Source organism: Grampus griseus (genome assembly GCF_964374135.1).
Source record: "Grampus griseus genome assembly, chromosome: 21".
NCBI lineage: Eukaryota > Metazoa > Chordata > Mammalia > Artiodactyla > Delphinidae > Grampus > Grampus griseus.
The window spans coordinates 33,481,950-33,503,464 of NC_139015.1; the positions used below are offsets into that span (position 1 = coordinate 33,481,950).

General features: G+C 42.4%; 1 protein-coding gene across 3 annotated transcripts in view; it reads right to left on the reverse strand.

Annotated features, from left to right (window-relative positions):
* The window catches only part of INTS10 (integrator complex subunit 10), a 36,745-nt gene extending 15,711 nt beyond the window's left edge, over nucleotides 1-21,034 (reverse strand). For 2 of the 3 annotated variants that reach the window (XM_082680197.1, XM_082680199.1), the window contains exons 1-11: nucleotides 20,874-21,034; nucleotides 20,222-20,289; nucleotides 18,941-19,044; nucleotides 17,207-17,346; nucleotides 15,064-15,145; nucleotides 14,429-14,569; nucleotides 13,827-13,998; nucleotides 13,195-13,364; nucleotides 12,328-12,461; nucleotides 1,412-1,565; nucleotides 189-271 (exon numbers count right to left, since the gene is read on the reverse strand). In XM_082680197.1, the coding sequence (XP_082536323.1) occupies nucleotides 189-271; nucleotides 1,412-1,565; nucleotides 12,328-12,461; nucleotides 13,195-13,364; nucleotides 13,827-13,998; nucleotides 14,429-14,569; nucleotides 15,064-15,145; nucleotides 17,207-17,346; nucleotides 18,941-19,044; nucleotides 20,222-20,289; nucleotides 20,874-21,002 (1,377 nt within the window). In that variant the 5' untranslated portion in view covers nucleotides 21,003-21,034. The remainder of the gene's footprint in view (nucleotides 1-188; nucleotides 272-1,411; nucleotides 1,566-12,327; nucleotides 12,462-13,194; nucleotides 13,365-13,826; nucleotides 13,999-14,428; nucleotides 14,570-15,063; nucleotides 15,146-17,206; nucleotides 17,347-18,940; nucleotides 19,045-20,221; nucleotides 20,290-20,873) is intronic. The other variant, XM_082680198.1, reaches the window with a different exon arrangement.
* Nucleotides 21,035-21,515: the final 481 nt, after the last annotated feature.

Below are 21,515 nucleotides of genomic sequence, written 5' to 3' on the forward strand. Positions count from 1 at the left end.
GACCCCCCAAAAGTAACCCAGATGTGGGCCTGCCGTCCGGAGCTGTTCTCAGCTGAAAGTGGACCACAATCCCCTCATCAGTGAAGAAGGAACATCTGCCTTCAGAGCAGGAGGAAACGCACACATCTTCACGCTGAAGATGCTCACAGCAACCGTGGTCAAGACACAGGTACTTAAACACACATTACCTGATAGATGATCACATCGTTGAGGAAGATTCTCAACCAAAGCCAAGTATCCGTCTTCCACGCCAAACAAATTCTTGTAAATTCTGAGCAAGAATTCAAAAGTTAATTCACCAGAAATACGTAACACAGAAGCAGAGAATAAAACTGACATACCCACCAACAGAACAATAGTCAGAGAGAAACAAATTACCAAAAAATGGATGTAACTTTAGACTTTGATTTCTAAAACAATGGTCTGAACTTTCAGTTCGATAGTAAAGTTAGGGCAGAATACTTACCAGTAATACACAAGCAATAACCTTATTAGGCACCAACACTTCCTAAGCACACATCATGCGCTAGCAGCTGCTCAAAATGCTTTTCACACATTACTTTATCTTCTAAACTGCTTTGCTTTCACCCAGTTAAAGTAATAAATATATGACATTAAGAGTTTCACTCATTTTTTTAAGTCGATTTATGCCTAAAGAAAAACATCCCCTCCAAAAGTCACATACCTGTTCACCATTCTAGATGTGACAAGGAGGAACTGGACGATGCAATGTTTACTTAGAAACTATGACATGACACATCAAACAAGGGGCCTGTATAGGCACGTGACAGGAGCAAGCCAGGGACAAATGTCCACTGGCCAGGAGGAAAGTAATGGCCTTGATCCCAAAGTACAGGAAAATATGCTGGTTAGCAGAGTGCTAGTGATTTCTGAGTAGTGTTGAAATACTCAGTAGTGTAAATATTATACAGAGGAAACTCCCTCTCATTTCTGTCTATGCTCAAAGCGGGCTTTCTGCAGTGTTTGGAATTTGGGCTTTCAAGCAACGGAGTCAAGTCAGGCATCACAGCACCACCTTCTGCAGCCTTAGTCACATGTGGCTGGAGGGGGCACAAAGCAGTGGGCAGAGTGACTAAAAGCACCAGACAAACCCAGCAAGAAAATGGCCAGCAATATAAATTTTAACAGAAAGATCAAACCCCCCCCCCAAGTCCACCCCAACCCTGATTATAATACACCCCCAGTGCACGAGCTAAGAGGTAAATGGTTATTTGAATATTTATAACTGATTAGATTTCCTGCTCAAAAAAGAATCCTATGAAATGTGTGAACTACTGTAATCAATTTAATCAGCTGTTAGTGACGACATTTCGAGTAGAATAATGAACCTTTTCGGCATGATGATTTCCCATAAAAAATGAAATATCACAACAGGATGAGCATGCCTTACCCTTGTCAAGGAATTCCAGGGAATAGAGCAGCTCCCAGCTCTCTCTGGCCAGCTTAAAGCTTTCCAACACCTCGATGGAGTTAGCAAGTTCTGCCTTATTGACAACAATGTGACGATTCCTTCCTTTTGCTGAACAGTCTTCATCGTCTGAACTCTGCTTAGAGAATGTGAAGAACATGATTAAAGTTATAAAGATAGTCACTACTTAAACATTATTACATTTATTGTTGCCAATTCTGATTATTATATGAATTTCATATCAAAGGATACTATCATGAGTATAATACAATTCTTTTGAATTTAACAATTTAGCTTTAAAAAGTAACATAAAATTTTCATCCTTTCACAAGTTTGATAGTTACTTTTAAAATTAAGGTTTTCTGATGATAAATTCTAAGCTTGGGCTTCCCTGGTGGCGCAGTGGTTAAGAGTCCACCTGCCGATGCAGGCGACACGGGTTCGTGCCCCGGTCTGGGAAGATCCCACATGCCACGGAGCGGCTGGGCCCGTGAGCCATGGCCGCTGAGCCTGCGCGTCCGGAGCCTGTGCTCCGCAACGGGAGAGGCCACAACAGTGAGAGGCCCGCGTACCGCAAAAAAAAAAAACAAAAAAATTCTAAGCTTATGTTGGTTTCAGAGTAAAGCTATAGAGTTAAAACTTCCAATAACTTTAAAAATATACCAATGTTATAAAAGCCAAAACTTACATTTTTACATTTAGGGATACAGCTTAATTAAGTAGCACCTGTTTTACAGTTTACTTTTTTCCAATAGGTGACATTTAATTTGCTTCCAAGAAACAGTTTGTTCTGTAGTGCCATAAAATTAAAGCCCGAGTCCTCTGAGAAATAATTAAGAGAAACTGTTACTTATCTTTTGTTCACTGCATATAACTTCTCCAATGGCCACCCAATGCAAGGTGTCTGGCCAGGAATTACATTTGTCTGCACTTACCCATTTTACTTTATAATAAACTTTCCTACATTTCTTGCTCTTCATCTCAAATAAAGCCAAAGAAAAGAGAGGGCCTCAGAGAAAGGCAACTATTGTAAATGCCACTGAGTATGGTCAGACTTTTTGCCAAAAACAAGTAAAGTCAAAAAAGCTCCATTTCACTTTATTTTCCTGAAAATTTCTTGAACCTTTTATTCCACCTACGTCATTTTTATTAATTAATTGACCCAAATTAAATTTTCCCTGCAGATTTTTACCCCACTAAGACTGTCTAAAAATATGTACAAATAAACACATCTATGAAACAGAAACAGACTCACAGACATAGAGAAGAGACTTGTGGTTGCCAAGGGTGGGAATAGGGGAGGGAAGAACTGGGAGTTTGTGATTAACAGATGCAAACTATTATATACAGAATGGATAAAAAACAAGATTCTACTGTATAGCACAGGGGACTATATTCAATAGCCTGTAATAAACCATAATGGAAAAGAATATGAAAAAGAATATGTATGTATAACTGAATCAATTTTCTGTACAGAAGAAATTAATATAACACTGTAAATCAACTGAATTTTTTAGATTCAATAAAATTTTTAAAAAATATGTAAAAATATTTCACCTAAAAGCTCCAATCCTCATAAACAAAACCAACAAACCTCTAGCCAGGTTCACCAAGAAGAAAAGAGAGGAACTAAATAAAATAAGAAATGAAAGAGGAGAAATAACAACCAATACTGGGGAAACAAAAAAAATCATAAGAGAGTACTATGAACAGTTATATGCCAATGAAATGGACAACCTAGAAGAAATGGACAAGTTTCTAGAAACATACAGCCTGTCAAAACTTAATCAAGAAGAAACAGATACCCTGAACAGACCAATCACTAAAACAGAATCTGTAATTAAGAAAACTCCCCGTAAACAGAAGTCCAGGATGAGATGGCTTCACTGGGGAATTCTACCAAACACACAAAGAAGAACTCATACCAATCCTTCTCAAACTCTTCCAAAAGACTGAAGAGGAGGGAACACTCCCAAAGTCATTCTATGAAGCCACCATCACCCTGATACCAAACCAGACAAAGACACTACAAAAAAAGAAAATTACAGGTCAATATCTTTGATAAATATAGATGCAAAAGTCCTCAACAAAATATTAGCAAACTGAATCCAACAATACACAAAAATGATCATACACCCATGATCAAGTCAGATTCATTCCAGGGTCACAAGGATGGTTCAACATAACACTAATCAATCAATGTGATACACCATATTAACAAAAGAAAACACAAAAACCATATGATTATCTCAACAGATGCAGAAAAAGCATTTGATAAATCTCAACATCTGGACTTCCCAGATGGCGCAGTGGTTAAGAATCCGCCTGCCAATGCACAGGACACAGATTCGATCCCTGGTCCGGGAAGATCCCACATGGAGCAACTAAGCCTGTGCGCCACAACTACTGAAGCCTGCGCACCCTAGAGCCTGTGTGCCACAAATACTGAGCCCATGCGCTGCGACTACTGAAGCCCGTGCACTCTAGGGTCCACGTGCCGCAACTACTGAGCCTGCATGTTGCAACTACTGAGGCCCACACGCCTAGAGCCCATGCTCCACAACAAGAGAAGCCACCGCAATGAGAAGCCTGTGCACCGCCATGAAGAGTAGCCCCTGCTCACTGCAATTAGAGAAAGCCCTTGTGCAGCAATGAAGACCCAATGCAGCCAAAAAATAAATAAGAAAAAAAAAAAAAAAAAAAACTCAACATCCATTCATGATGAAAGTTCTCACCAAAGTGGGAATGAACATATCTCAACATAATAAAACCACTTACGACAAACCCACAGCCAACATAATACTCAATGGTGAAAAGCTGAAAGCCTTCCCACTAAAATCTGCAACAAGACAAGGATGCCCACTCTTACCACTTCTATTCAACACAGTATTGGAAGTCCTAACCCAGCAATTAGACAAGAAAAAGAAATAAAATGTATCCAAATTGGAAAGGAAGAGGTAAAACTGTCATTGTATGCAGAAGAAATGATACTCTATATAGAAAAATCCTAAAGACTCCACACAAAAACTATTAGAACTAATAAATGAATTCAGCGAGGGAGCAGGATACAAGATAGATATACAAAAATCTGTTACATTTCTTCACATTAACAATGAAATATCAGAAAGTAAAAAAAAAAAAAAAATCCCATTTAAAATCAGGTCAAAAAATAAATAAACCTAGGAATAAACCTAATTAAGGAGGTGAAAGACCTATATGCTGAGAACTCTAAAACACTGATAAAGGAAACTGAAGATGATTCAAAGAAATGGAAAGGTATCTCATGCTCTTGAAATGGAATAATTAATATTGTTAAAATGGCCATACTACCAAAAGCAATCTACAGATTTAATGTGATCCTTTATCAAATTACCTATGACATTTTTCAAACAGCTAAAACAAATAATCCTAAAATTTACATGGAACCACAAAAGAACTAGAATTGCCAAAGTAATTCTCAGGAAAAAGAACAAAGCTGGAGGCATAACCCTCCCAGACTTCAGACAATACTACAAAGCTATAGTAATCAAAATAGCATGGTATTGGCACAAAAACAGACATACAGATCAATGGAACAGAATAGAGACCAGAAATAAACCCACACACCTCTGGTCAATTAATCTTCAACAGAGGAGGCAAGAATATACAATGGAGGAAAGACAGTCTCTTCAGCAAGTGGTTCTGGGAAAGCTGGACAGCCGCATGCAAATTAATGAAATTACAACACTCCCTCAAACCATACACAAAAATAAACTCAAAATGGCCTAAAGACTTATATATAAAACATGACACCATAAAACACCTATAAGAGAACATAGGCAAAACATTCTCAGACATTAATCATAGTAGTATTTTCTTAGATCAGTCTCCCAAGGCAAAAGAAATAAAAACAAAAACAAACAAATGGCACCTAATTAAACTTATAAGCTTTTGCTCAGCAAAGAAACTCATAGGAATGCAAGAGATTTCTGTGCATCAATTTTGTATCCTGCTACTTTACCAAATTCATTGATTAGATCTAGTAGTATTCTGGTAGCATCTTTTCTTTTTGTTTTGTTTTGTTTCTTGTTTTTTTGTTATTGGCGGCATTGGGTCTTCGTTGCTGCACACGGGCTTTCTCTAGTTGAGGTGAGCGGGGGCTACTCTTCATTGTGGTGTGGAGGCTTCTCACTGCGGTGATTTCTCTTGTTGCAGAGCACAGGCTCTAGGTGTGCGGGCTTCAGCAGTTGTGGCTGGCGGGCTCTAGAGTGCAGGCTCAGTAGTTGTGGTGCATGGGCTTAGCTGCTCCGCAGCATGTGGGTTCTTCCCAGACCAGGGCTCGAACCCGTGTCCCCTGCATTGGCAGGCATATTCTTAACCATTGCGCCACCAGGGAAGCCCTCTGGTAGCATCTTCATGATTCTCTATGTATAGTGTCATGTCATCTACAAACAGTGACAGTTTTACTTCTTCTTTTACGATTTGGATTCCTTTTATTTCTTTTTCTTCTCTGACTGCTGTGGCTAAAACTTCCAAAACTATGTTGAATAATAGTGGTGAGAGTGGGCAACCTTGTCTTGTGCCTGATCTTAGAGGAAATGGTTTCAGTTTTTCACCGCTGAGAACAATGTTGGCTGTGGGTTTGTTGTATATGGCCTTTATTATGTTGAGGTAGGTTCCCTCTATGCCTACTTTCTGGAAGGTTTTTATCATAAATTGGTGTTGAATTTTGTCAAAAGCTTTTTCTGCATCTATTAAGATTATCATATGGTTTTTATCCTTCAGTTTCTTAATATGGCGTATCACATTGTTTGATTTGCATAGCAGTATACAAAATTAATGCACAGAAATCTCTTGCATTCCTATACACTAATGATGAAAAATATGAAAGTGAAATCAAGAAAACACTCCCATTTACCACTGCAACAAAAAGAATAAAATACCTAGGAATAAACCTACCTAAGGAGACAAAAGACCTATATGCAGAAAACTATAAGACACTGATGAAAGAAATTAAAGACAATACAAACAGATGGAGAGATATACCATGTTCTTGGATTGGAAGAATCAATGTTGTGAAAATGACTATACTACCCAAAGCGATCTACAGATTCAATGCAATCCCTATAAACTACCAATGGCATTTTTCACAGAAGTAGAACAAAAAATTTCACAATTTGTATGGAAACACAAAAGACCCCGAATAGCCAAAGCAATCTTGAGAAAGAAAAATGGAGCTGGAGTAATCAGACTCCCTGACTTCAGACTATACTACAAAGCTACTGTAATCAAGACAGTATGGTACTGGCACAAAAACAGAAAGATAGATCAATGGAACAGGACAGAAAGCCCAGAGGTAAACCCATACACATATGGTCGCCTTCTCTTTGATAAAGGCGGCAAGAATATACAATGGAAGAAAGACAGGCTCTTCAATAAGTGGTGCTGGGAAAACTGGACAGCTACATGTAAAAGAATAAAATTAGAACACTCCCTAACACCGTAAACAAAAACAAACTCAAAATGGATTAATGACCTAAATGTAGGGTCAGACACTATAAAACTCTTCAAGGAAAACATAGGCAGAACACTCTACGACATAAATCACAGCAAGATCCTTTTGACCCACCTCCTAGAGAAATGGAAATAAAAACAAAAATAAACAAATGGTACCTAATGAAACTTAAAAGCTTTTGCACAGCAAAGGAAACCATAAACAAGACCAAAAGACAACCCTCATAATGGGAGAAAATATTTGTAAACAAAGCAACTGACAAAGGATTAATCTCCAAAATTTACAAGCAGCTCATGCAGCTCAATATCAAAAAAACAAACAACCCAATCCAAAAATGGGCAGAAGACCTAAATAGACATTTCTCCAAAGAAGATATACAGACTGCCAACAAACACATGAAAGGATGCTCAACATCATTAACCATTAGAGAAATGCAAATCAAAACTACAATGAGGTATCACCTCACACCAGTCAGAATGGCCATCATCAAAAAATCTACAAACAATAAATGCTGGAGGAGGTATGGAGAAAAGGGAACCCCTCTTGCACTGTTGGTGGGAATGTAAATTGATACAGCCACTATGGAGAACAGTATGGAGGTTCCTTAAAAATTTAAAAATAGAACTACCATATGACCCAGCAATCCCACTACTGGGCATATATCCTGAGAAAACCATAATTCAAAGAGTCATGTACCACAATGTTCATTGCAGCGCTATTTACAATAGCCAGGACATGGAAGCAACCTAAATGTCCACTGACAGGTGAATGGATAAAGAAGATGTGGCACATATATACACTGGAATATTACTCAGCCATAAAAAGAAATGAAATTGAGTTATTTGTAGTGAGGTGGATGGACCTAGAGTCTGTCCTACAGAGTGAAGTAAACAAATACCATACGGTAACACATACATATGGAATCTAAAAAAAAAAAAAAGTGGTTCTGAAGAACCTAGAGGCAGGACAGCAATAAAGACGCAGACGTAGAGAACAAACTTGAGGACACGGGGAGGGGGAAGCATAAGCTGGGACGAAACGAGAGAGTGGCATGGACATATATACACTACCAAATGTAAAACAGATAGCTAGTGGGAAGCTGCTGCATAGCGCAGGGAAATCAGCTCGTACTCTGTGACCACCTAGAGTGGTGGGGTAGGGAGGATGGGAGGGAGAGATGCAAGAGGAAGGGGATATGGGGATATATGTATATGTACAGCTGAATCACTTTGTTATACAGCAGCAAGTAACACACCATTGTAAAGCAATTATACTCCAGTAAAGATGTTTAAAAAAAAAGAGAAAATCATAAGCAAAACGAACAGACAACCAATGGACTGGGAGAAAATATTTGCAAACAATGCGACCAACAAGGGATTAATTTCCAAAATATACAGACAGCTCATGCAGCTCAATATCAAAGAAACAAACAACCCAATCAAAAAATGGGCAGAAGACCTACACAGACATTTTTCCAAAGAGGACAAACAGATGGCAACAGGCACGTGAAAAGATGCTCAACAACACTAATTATTTGAGAAATGCAAATCAAAACTACAATGAGGTATCACCTCACACTGGTCAAGATGGCCATCATTAAAAAGTGTACAAATAATAAACACTGGAGAGGGTGTGCAGCAAAGGGAACCCTCCTGCGCTGTTGGTGGGAATATAAATTGGTGCAGCCACTATGGAGAACAGTATGGAGGTTCCTTAAAAAACTAAAAGTAGAGCTACCATATGATCCATCAATCCCACTCCTGGGTATATATGTGGAAAAGACAAAAAGTCTAATTGGAAAAGATACATGCACCCCAATCTTCATAGCAGCACTATTCACAATGGTCAAGACATGGAAACAACCCAAGTGTCCATCAACAGATGACTGGATAAAGAAGATGTGGTATATATGTACAATGGACTACTCAGCCACAAAAAACAATGAAATAATGCCATTTGCAGGACCAATGGATGGACTTATTATACTAAGTGAAGTAAGTCAGAGAAAGACAAATATTATATGATATGACTTGTATGTAGAATCTAAAAAAGACACAAATAAACTTATTTACAAAACAGAAACAAACTCACAGATATAAAAAACAAACTTACGGTGACCAAGGGGAAAGGGGGGGCGGGGGGAGATAAACTAGGAGTATGGGATTAATAGATAAAAACTACTATATATAAAATAGATAACCAACAAGGACCTACTGCACAGCACAGGGAACTATATTTAATATCTTGTAATAACGTAGAATAGAAAAGAATCTGAAGTTGTACACCTGAAACTAACACAACATTGTAAAACAACTATAGTTAAAACAAACATAAAAAGCTCCAATCCTCAAGCTAAACTCAGAAAAAATTGGCACCTCCCTCCCACTACCTCCCCGTCCCACCCTAGTTAGCTTCATATTCTTATCCCCTTAGTAATGACACACACCCCAATTCCTTTCAAAACCAAAACCCATCTGTCAGGCATCTTAGCTCATCGGGGCCACATGTGGGCCACACGTGGGCCATCTAGTGAGATACAGTAATAGGAATGGTGTGTTCATCGCCGTGGCAACTCATGGAACATATTCCTGCCTCAAAATGAGATCAGGAGTTTCTGGAAGGGCCTCAGATGTGGTGGGGATAGTGTGGAGTTCCAAACAGTCTGTAAAATTTCGAGAAATTGATTTCGAAATACAGTAATGCACTCTGAGGCTCTGCAGGGATGCTCTGAAGCAGGAGTCTTGACCTCAGGGAAGGTACACGAGTGTACGTGGTGGAACACCCTGCCCACAGGGAAGACTGCCCCCGGCTCCAGCTGCCTGGCAGGCACTTAGGCTGCGGGGAGAATGTCCACCCCACTGCAGGGGTGGGCCTCCACAAGGGCCAGCATTATCAGAGACACCAATTATTAAAGGGAAGTCAGACATCTGGATAGTGAGAGAAAGCTTCCAAGTTTTAGGTGCTAGGTTAGTAAAAACAAAACAAAACAAAACACTACGAGTAAAACAAGACAGGTCTGTGAGCTGAGCTCATGGGCCACCAGGTATGTCCCTTGCCACAATGGGACAAACAGACCTGGCTGGACCTGCACTGGGTGGGGCAGGCAGTGGGACGGAGACCCCAGACTGCCTGGAGGGTCAGAGCATGAGAGCAGAGCCTGCTAGACGGCACACGACGAGTGAAGGATGGAAGGAGGAACGGATGGGCCAGAGGCTACACAGCTGTACCACTGCCCGGACCCACACCCGGGAGGGCATGTGTGAATCCCCTCGCGCACCAGAGCTCACCGAAGGCCTGCTGGGGCGCAGGCACCGTTCAGATGGATGCCCAGACACTGCCACTGGCCCCGTGGAGCTTGTACTCTGGTGAAGGGACACGGACAGCAAACCCACCAACCAAGAAAGAATGAAAAATAAACTGCAATAAGGGCTATGCAGAATTAAGATACAGTAATAAAAAGAGAAAACTGATGGCCATTTGGAGGCAGCCTCCGGGAGAGAGCTCAGCTCTGGGCTGAGCACTGCCCGATGGGACCCAGCCAGGCACAGAAAGGCACTCCGCCCCAGTGCATGGCTATGAGCTGCGCCGGGGCCCGGGCAGGAGCAGCGGCAGCCAGTGTGTCTGCAGCACCGAGGGCGGCTCAGTGCATGCTCTGAAGCCAAAGGAAAGAGTCTGGATTTTATTCTTAGAGTGATGCGGAGCCGTCAGAGGCAGAAGCCATGTCTTACTCACATTGTAAAAAGGTCACTAAGGCTGCTGGGGAGAGGAGAGATTGTGGGAGGCAAGAGTGCGAGCAGGGAGCCAGGATGATGACTCGGGTGAGCCGGGGCAGAGGCCGCGGTGCCTGGACAGGGAGGGGGTGGAGAGAAACTCAGGGCGCGGCTACGCTACATACACTGAATGACAGGCCACTGCTTTTCATTGAGACTAGGGACACACAACCTACCACCTACGTGGGTGGGAGAGGTGTCTGTGGTCTTACTGTGAAACCACACACCCTCAGAAAGCAGAAGGGAGAGCTGACAAGAGCTACCCAGCCTGGGAATGTCAGGAAAGAACGGAAGAGCAGACAGAGGGCATCTGGGAAAGCCTGGTTAGCACGGAGATCTCAGCCTGGGGTTCAGGGTTGGGCTTCAAAGCAAAATTGTGCATGTTGAGCATTTTTCTGTGGAAGGAAACAAACCAGTTTTTCAGAACTAGTTAATACCCTTACACGCACATTCAGAATGGGCCACGTCTTCCCACTCCAAACCATTTCATACTCCAGAGCCTTGGAGACATCAGATTAAACTGATTTTCAGACCTGTCTCTCATCAAGCCAGGGTCTCGTTAAATGTTACCCAAGGGCTGAAGAAGAGCATGTTAAGAAACTGAAAGGTGGAGAGAAGAGGGGACAGAAGTTGGGTGAGACTCCTGGCTGCCCTCACACTTCCACCAGAAGAGGGGCTGGCACGCTATGCCCTGCAGGACAAACCCTGCTGTCTCCCACTGTCTGTGGCTATTTCTGCACTTTAGGAGCAGAGCTGAGTATCTGCAATGGAGACGCATGGCCTGCAAAGCCTGAAACATTCACCACCCAGCATTTTACAGGACAAAGTTTGCTGAGACCTGACCGAGAGCATCCCCACTGTCACATTACATGACGGGCCTCCACAAAAGTGCTCCTTGAAAGAAAGGATTCCTCTGCTTAAAAAGAGTTCGAAAATCAGCGCTGGGCACTGGCTTGCCAGCAGGCCAGACCAGAAGACTGATGGTTCACTCTCTGGTTTCCTGCATCTTTGTGCAAGCTGCCCCTTCTTAACAAAATCTACTTCCCAATTCCAAACAACAAAACCCTACGAGGCTGGCGTCAAATGCCAACCTCCTTCATGGGACCTTTCCAACATCTCCCCTGGGGTTATGACTTCCTACCCCGATGGCTAAGAACTCCCCGTTCGGCGGCCAGTGCCCCTCGGCACCCCGCTCTATATGTCCAAGGTAGTTTATTTGGTTTTGCCTTTTAAATTTAATCGATGGCACTAAGTCAAACAGGTATAAACGACTTATACCAGGGCTCCTCAGCCTCAGCACTAGCGGCCTTTGGGGCTGGATAACGCTTTGCTGTGGGGCTCTCCTTGTGCACAGGAGCATGTTTAACAGCATCCCTGGCCTCCGTTCACTAGGTACTAACAGTAATCCCTCCCCACTGAGCCATGACCATCAGAAATGCCCTCGGACACTGTCAAATAACCCAGGGGGCAAAATCACCTCTAGTGGAGAACCACTGATTTTATATAGTAATTATATTTTATAATTAAAAGACCCAAGCTTTATCAATTTAGCTCCAGAGCCATGTTTTACAAAGATTCATTTCTAGCAAACCATAAACATATAATCTGTTAACAATTATATCTGAAAGAATTACCATGGTTTTTTCTCTTCCCTCAGCTAGTTTCCTCTTTTTATGTATGTGTTTATTGCGATCGATCTCTACATCACCGTATACATTTGATATGTCCTCCAGAAGAACCAGTGGAACTTGGCTAGGGGCATTAGGACCTGTGGATGGAGGGAAAACACCAACACTTAAAAATGCAGCAGGGAAACAGTACTTAATATCAGGTGGAAATTTACTCAAACATCGTGTGAAAATACGTTCAGTATCATCCCAGCTAGGTAAACAAATAAGTATACATATACAGAAATGAAAAACTGTACAGATATAAACCAAATTGTTAATAAAGGTTCTTTCTCAGTGGTGGACAAATTTTTACAATGATCACGAAGCATAAAATTACCAAAAAAAGAAAAACTACCAAGTCACACATACACACATACATTATTGTTATAAATTCCAAACAAATCTAAATATATGAAACACTATAGTCAATACACAAAAATGAGAGCTGCATTACACTGGAAGTATTGTGGGTGATCTCACCCTGTAGTTTTCCTGTTTTTCACATTCTCTAGAATTTATATGCATACATCTTATTTTAAAAATCTTTGTCTGTTGAGAAGTCATTGTGAAATCTACTTCAGCACTTAGCTACATCTGCTGCTTTTTTAAAAGAGGCATTCAATATCTGTAGTTTCACAGTACCACTACATCCTTTGATATATAAGTTTTTAATGAAAACTTTCTTACATAAAAATCAACAACTAATGAAAGCTCTGGCATCACCCCGCAATTACTTGGATCCAAGAACAATGTTAAGGTAAACATTTTCATCTTCCTCACCACCCACAATGAGGCCAGTATTTTGAGACACTCTAAAATTCTTCAACCAACCTTGGAATAGAGACGGCTGTATGCTGTTGACATACTGAAATGCATTCTTAAAGAAGACCAACATAGTGGAATAAACCACTTGGTTTTTATATTTTGCATGAGCTTCGTTATCAAAGTTGTTCATGTATCTGCAGAGATCCTTCATTCTATGCAAAATATCACCATAGCTTCTGAAAGGTGAAGGACAATAAAAATTATTTAATTACTCTGGGCTTGTCAGCAAAAGGTCTACCAGAGAAAAGCCCCAATAGAACCATTACAACTACCAAATGTGGCTCTAGGCATGTAAAACTATTCTTCATTGTCTGCATACGGATGCAAATTCCTCTTCCGAATTAGAGTAGCAACAGGCCAAGAGTTCATGACACAAACATGCCAAGTAGCTTCTCTTTCCTCTAAACACCAAGGAGTTCTTCAAACTCAATATCATCTTAAGAGTTCATACTCCCGTTGGGAATCTTTTAATAAAGTGAAAAACCACACTCTTTTGCATAAATACTGAGTGTTACAGAATTTGCCCAGACAGAGGTGTCCCTATACATTATATGCTTTTAGAAAAAAGTATTTTGTTTTATAGAGAGTATGCTATCAAAAGATTTGTTATGCAATCTTAGAAATGAACAGTTTTGTACCGTCTTCCTTTATCCATCTGCCAGTCACATCTCATTCCAACAACATTCAAAATCTTAAACAACCTCTCCCAAGGGTCCACGATCTGGGATGATTTTTCAGTCAGCCCCTCTATTATGTACTTCTGAGAGCTACGTTTGCTCGGTGACATTAAATCAGACGTTTCCTGGGTACCTGAGATGTGAACAAAAAGTAGTTTACAATTACCATTACTACTTACTATTTATGCAGTACTTTATAGAGAAAAAACGTCTAACTCCCCATGCAAGAGGCAAGAACACAGAACTTCAACATGTTGTGTGTTTTATTCAAAGACCCACCACTGGCCCCTGGTAGAGTAGGAAGGGACCTTTGAGCTGTGGTTAACGTATGAAACTAACCTTACAGTTCAGCAGGTTCACTGCTTCAATCGAGGGGTAAAACTGGCTCCAGAAAAGTCTCATCTCTTAACTGTAGTGTTTTTTTCTAGGAACCATCTTTTAGCAAGACTATCAAACTGGTATGTATCCAGAGGAGAATAATCAGAATGTTGAGGGATTTCTGAGCTTGAAATTTTACAAAGTAAGAAATACAATAAAATAAACTGCAGGTTATTCCCACTTACCTTGATGCTGACTCTCTATTTGAGTAGACCTAGTGACGTAATTGATATAAAATTCAGCTGCTTTGTTCAAGTACTTATACAACAAATTGGCGGGCAACCGAACATCATGGTTGTTAATTATTAGAGGAAGGACATCACACACTGTTGAAGAGGGAAAATGAGGAAAAACCGATTAAGCTGTTTGTCTACTCTAGGGTTCTGGCAAAAACAAAATTTATTTTAGAGTTCACTTAATGTAGTACCTGAAATATATAGGCAAAAAAGAAACCCCTTATGGCACATTTATTTAAAAAATGCAGTGCAGAGCGACACCAGTGGATGGAGTCAGGAAGGAAACACACAGGCAGATTCCACATTATGAGTGATGTTTGGGTGGAAATTCAGGTGTTTATTAGTATGCCTCATACTCAAATACATGGTTACACATATTCTTTCAGAAGTATCAACTATTACATAATAAAAATTTAGGAGTTGTTTAAAATGCTTTCTGAACTGAAAAAATAAACACGGATTTAAATCCCATAATACGAAGAGTTCCTCTGCTTTCCACAAATGACCTTATTTCTGAAATGACACTTACCCCCAGCATATTCTACTTAGCATAAGGAATGAATACAAAATGTAATTTTTCTTACCAAATAATTTTCTAAAGCAGTTAACAGGAGATTCTTGCTCTTCAATAGTTTCAGCCTCCAACAGTGCCTCCCCAAGGCCAACCTGTTTCAAAATACAATTAATCATCTGTGTTAAGTTTCAGACGTCAGAATTACATGAATAAACACCATATTTGATTTACCACATAGTTTGTATATTCAAACTTACCCAAGAAACAAATATTATCATTTTAAAGACTAGAAAACAAAAGAATGCATCAGCAACACCACCCAGAAGGGAACCCTACATTCACCTGACCACAGACCACTCTGTCTTGGTTATTCTCCCCTGAACTAGTAAAATTAAAATGTCTAAGAAACTTAATGGAAGCACTGGAGCTAGTTTGATAATACAGATGTAGAGATTTTTCTAAGAAATGTAGAAACTAACTTTATTCTCTACATCAAGATGTATCATGTAGACAAAACAACATTTTCAAGAGTTGCCGGGAGTAGTCAGTCATACAGCCTGGACTAGGTCGGACACAACTGTTTGAGAAGGCCACCTTCCCATTACTGATGCCCTAGCCTAGTAGAAAGCTGGCTTCTCCAAATCCACCAACACCTGCATCATCTTCCTTGCAACCACCTGGGGATGCATGGGGTGGGGGGAGAGGGGAACCATGTAAACAATTACATGAGACAGAAAGTTAAAAGAGTAATCGTCAGGGAGGACACCAGGTTGAACAGCATCCCCCCAAAATTCACGTCCACTCAGAACCTCAGAATGTGACCTCATATATTTTTTTATCTTATAAAAAAGGTCTTCGTGGGACTTCCCTGGTGGTGCAGTGGTTAAGAATCCGCCTGCCAATTCAGGGGACACGGGTTCGAGCCCTGGGCCGGGAAGATCCCACATGCCGCCGAGCAACTAAGCCCGTGTATCACAACTACCGAGCCTGTGCTCTAGAGCCCGCGAGCCACAACTACAGAGCCCACATGCTACAACTACTGAAGCCTGCATGCCTAGAGCCTGTGCTCCGCGGCAAGAGAAGCCACCGCAGTGAGAAGCCCGCGCACCGCAATGAAGAGTAGCCCCCGCTCGCCGCAACTAGAGAAAGCCTGTGCGCAGCAAAGAAGACCCAACACAGCCAAAAAAAAAAGGTCTTCGTAGAAGTCATACTGGATCAGGGTGGGTCCTAAATCCAATGACTGGTATCTTTATAAGAAGGTCATGTAAAGACACAGGGACACAGACCACAAAGAAGGCCACGTGACAACAGAGGCAGAAACTGAGAGATGAAGCTGCAAGCCAAAGAATGACAAGGATCGCTGGTGCCCCAGAAGCCAGGATGAGGTGAGCAGGAGTCCTCCCCAGAGCCTTCACGGGGAGCACGGCCCTGCCCATACCTTGCTTTTGGGCTTCGAGCTTCCAGAATTGTGAAAGAATAAACTTCTGTTGTTTTAAGGCACCCAGTTTCTGGTATTTTGTTACGGCGGTCCTTGAAACTAATATACGGACGTACAGAGAAGGTTAACTGGGGCCAGCAGCCAGAAAAGTGGAGCCAGAAAGAATAAGCCAAAGAGGTTGAATTAAGAAAGTTAAAGATTTGAATCCCACTTCTCCGTTACTGGCTACGGGAAGTGACTAACATATATGTAAAGTAGGATGCTGTCTACCTCCACGGATCTAAGGAGTATAGAAGGACCTACTGAACACCGACCAATGCCTGCCAGTAGCACTCAATAATAATTAGAGATATGAGGAAAGGGCAGAGTAGAGGGAAAACAGTGACCATATGGCAAAAGCATATGAAAAACGTTAAGAATACAAACTATGGCTCTCCTTTAAATTCAAACACACTGTTCAATACAATGAAACAGATTATTTTTTAAAACTTTAGTGAACTTCACAAATTGAAGATAAGTTGCACTGTCAAGGCTTGGTAATTGTTTCCTCACACTGGTAACACAACTCCTACTGGATATTCATAGAGTTTGGTAACAGTGACGCCCTTTTAGCTTTACTGACGAAAGTTCCTTGATTTGAATTCAATCTTACCCGGTGCTCCTCAGAATTAGAGCAATCTGCGTTAGAATAGCACACACTAGCTCTGAAACATACTCGTGGGTCCACTGATCAATTTTATACTCTTTTATGAAAAAGGAAAGGATCAAATCTTACCCCATGCTGTACCACCGTTTCAGGGAATCGTCTCAAAAGTAGAAGCAACATTTCTGATCGTTCCAAAGTGTTGAAGCATTGTTCCGTAACCTTTAGTAACATTTCACACTGGACCCGACCAGGAAGAGTTTCAAATAAACCTGTATATAACATATTTCATTTTTAAAAGTTTCTTTCAGAAAGAAAATACGGAAGCAAAAGTGGAAATAAGGCATCATCATGTACAGAATGGTATATACTAAGTGAAGAATCACTATTGTTGGAGTTCACCTACAACCTGGAAGGCTTTGGGGTCAGATATTATTGGGCATAAGATATTTGCTGAATGACGATAAAACCTTTGGAGGCCTTATTGGATCTAGAAGAGAAGAATGATGTCTGGGAAGGGTCACAGCAGTGTTTGCTGCTGACTGAGATAAAAAACACTCACTTAAGTTGAAATGACCTAAACAATCTACTTTCTTTTTTATCCAAAATCTGAAATACTGGATTGGCTATAGCAACCAACACAGAGTGAAGGTTAATGAGAAAGGTCATAAATTACTAAAAGTTTCTCTCCTGTTCTGTGGAGATCTGTCTAATCTACAGATGTTTTATGATTACTGTAGAACTTGTTAAAATATATTCAGTTTCCCAGGCTAACTGATAAATCCACATCCTTTAAGAAAGTTTAAAGGGTTCTAAGCATATGCTCAAGGGATCAAGTGACATCATTTGTACAGGCTTCAGTTGCCAAGAACAAAACATGCATATGGGTACCAATACCACAGATGTGACTTTTTTGTGAAATTACTACACAGAACTTGGTATTCCAGAGGTTTTAAAAAGAATTATATGTTTTTTATTATAATATAATTCTACTTGGAAACATTTTGGTATATCTACAACTGTATTATATGAGATAGCACCATCATTATGTTCTAATAACAGTAAAAAGAATGATCACTTTCTAGATATTTGTTTTTCAGAAAATTATTATTTTTAAAATTAACAGCTCAATAAAACTGCATCTTATTGGGCTCACAGTTGTGAGTCACTTTTACTATGGTGAAATAATTGCTAGTATTTTTACCCAAGTAGGCAAAACTTCCAAAATATAATTACTTTTAATCTCATGCAGACATTTTATAAAAATTAGATGAATTATCTTCTTTTACGTTTTTGCTTCTAATTTTATAAATTATGTATATTGCTAGAGTATGTAGCATAAAACACATTATTATATCTTATCTCTGATATCTTAATGATAGCTTTAATACCTTAGCTATTTATCGATGTTGATAATTTTATTTTTTACATCTTTATTGGAGTATAACTGCTTTACAACGTTGTGCTAGTTTCTGCTGTACAACAAAGTGAATCAGCTATACGTATACATATATCCCCATATCCCCTCCCTCTTGCTTCTCCCTCCCACCCTCCCTATCCCACCCCTCTAGGTGGTCACAAAGCTGATCTCCCTGTGCTGTGTAGCAGCTTCCCACTAGCTATTTTACATTTGGTAGTGCATATATGTCAGTGCTACTCTCTCACTTTGTTCATCTTCCCCTTTCCCCCTGTGTCCTCAAGTCTGTTCTCTACGCCTGTGTCTTTATTCCTGTCCTGCCACTAGGTTCATCAGAACCATTTTTTTTAGATTCCATATACATGCGTTAGCATACGGTATTTGTATTTCTCTTTCTGACTTACAGAAGTAGTAATTTATACACCAGTAAGTTATCATTTTATTCTTACTTCTTAAAAATTGGGTTTGTTTATCCTGTGAATCGTTTCTTAATGCTGATGTAATAATGCTGATTTCTCTCCACACCACGGGCTGATCTGGGAAATTCACAAACCTATTTTTAAAATGAATGCATTAAATTAAAATGTCAGATTCTAAATAGTATCCAAAAAAGAAAGTAAAACGCTAGCATCAGAGAAAAACACATTTTACTATATTCCAAGTGAACACATAGATGTACCAAAACAAACTGAAATAAAGATATAAAAATAAAAACTAACAAAAATGAGGGTACTCACAAAAGTCTTTAGTTTTTTTAATAAGTGAAAAGACAAGTGTCCATAATATGCAAAACACTACTAAACGGCAAACAAGAAAAAAAAAACTCCCCAAAGAAAAAAATGGGCAAAGGTAAATCACAGAAAAAATACAAACAGCCAAATATTTGAAAAGATACTCAGTCTTATTAGTAATACAACAAACACAAATCTTTAAAAAATAGCAAGATATTGCCTTCTCCTACAGCACCGGCAAAAATTGACAGCTGAGGGAAAGACGGATAATATCCAATGCTGGCGAAGGTGTGGGAAAACAGGCACTCAAAGACGGTCAGTGGAGATGTAAACTGAACAGTACTTTTTGGAGAGTAATCTGACAGTGCATCGAAATTTAAAATGCGCATACCCTTCGACTAGGAAAACCTACTCTAAGAATCTACTCTACAGAAAAACACCCAAATGTGAGTACAAAACTGCTTTCTGACACTCTGAATATAATTTCAAACAACTGGAAACTACCTAAATGTCCGCCGACAAAAGAGGGCTGAAACGCTATGCAGACAGGAGAAAGAACCAAGTAGATCCCTACATGCTGGCCTGGAAAGAGCCCCATCACAGTGGGTGTGCAGTAGGCGCTCACCGCTGCAACTCCTCCCCCAGAACCTACTGATGCGTCCTGGGCCGTACATGCACACAGACACACACACTCCTGAATTCGGGCCGAGGTTAGGAGGGACTTCCACTGATTATTCTTTATACTTCAGTACCGTCGCAACTTCTGCGAGGAGCCTGTATTACGTTATTCCCAAAGTAAAATAAATGATTGAATGGAAGAGCTGTAACAAGAATAAAACCTAAGAAGACTTCCCTGCAGTTAACGGAAGGCCTAGACCACTACCAAGTTAAGCTTTAGGTGCCGGACACGCAGATGAACTTGAGGACCTTCCCCCAACTCCCTCTGCCACAGACAGAACGGAAAGCTCCCGAGAGGTGCGGGGCGGCGTCCCCACTCACATGTCGTAGAGCAGCCTCCCGGCGGTGGCCGTCCGCTCCGCGTTCCGCTCGATGGTGTACATCTCATACTGCAACACGGGCCGGGGCCGCGTCAGGCCCTCCGCCCGGCCGGCCCGGCTCACCCCACCGCCCCGGAGGTCCCAGGGTCGGGCATCACGTGCTGACGGAGCCTCAGGGCTCGCGCCGCGCGGCCCCGGAGCCCCGGATTAGCGCAGGCACGTCTCCGGCGGCCAGCGGGGCTTCTGACTATCCCGGACGGCAACGCGGTGCAGGTCTATGCCGTTCGCGTCACTCGGATGCCTTTATCAACCGCGGGGCCCGCAGATGCGCGGTATTGGTCCCCTCACACAGCCGCAGCCCGGAGCTGGCGCCTGTGTTCACTACACTGCACCCCAGCTCCCTCCCACGGGGACCTAGAACACCCCACCCCGCCCCTGCCCCCGCCACTACCCGCGCCCACGCGGCTGCCGTCCGGACCCACGAGCCGGCGGGCGGCCTTCCCAGGCGGCGCGAGGCGCTGTCCCGACCGCCAAGAGGGTAACGCTCCCGTCGCCCCGACCCGGAGCGGGGCCCGGGGTCCCCTGGGCCGGGCTTGCTGGGGGCTCAGGGAAGCGGGGAGGAGCGCCCCACCTGCGCCCCCGCCCGGCCTCACCTGGATGTTGAAGTCTGCGGGGTAGAGGCTGCGGGCCGTGATCAGCCAAGCCTTGGCGGCCCACAGGTCCTGCTGCACCAGCTCGCGGGCTCGCTGCACCAGGAACTCGCAGTCGCCCTGGGCCGACATGACGCGGGAGGCCTCAGGCGGCCTGAGGCTGCCGGACCTTCCGGCTGGGGGACGCCGCGGACCTCGCCGCCGCGGCCCGTGCTGCCGCCGCCGCCGCCGCCACCGCCGCGGACGCTACTGCGCAAGTCCGGGGTCGCGCGGCAGCCGCAGGGTGGATCCGGGAGGGCTTCCGGGCTTCGCGAGTAGCCTCCTCCCGGGCACTCTGCGCCTCTGCCCGGCGGCTTCCTCCTCTGGGGACCTAGTGCGTTCGTCACGGCTCTTCCAGGTCGCCTCCAAGACGCGGAGGAGCGGATTCTCACCCTGCTCGGGAGCGACCCCGGTGCAGCCAGGGAGCATGCGCGGAGCCCGGTCCTGGCGGCGCCGGGGAGCCGGGTGGTCAGTCTTGGCTGGGCAGCCGGGGGCCGGGCGGGGAAGACCCTGGAGGGGGGAGCGCCGAGGGGCTTCGCTGAGGCGGCGGGAAGAGCCCCCTCGGGACCTCCGGATCGGATGTACAGAAAGGCTCGCGCTGCTCTC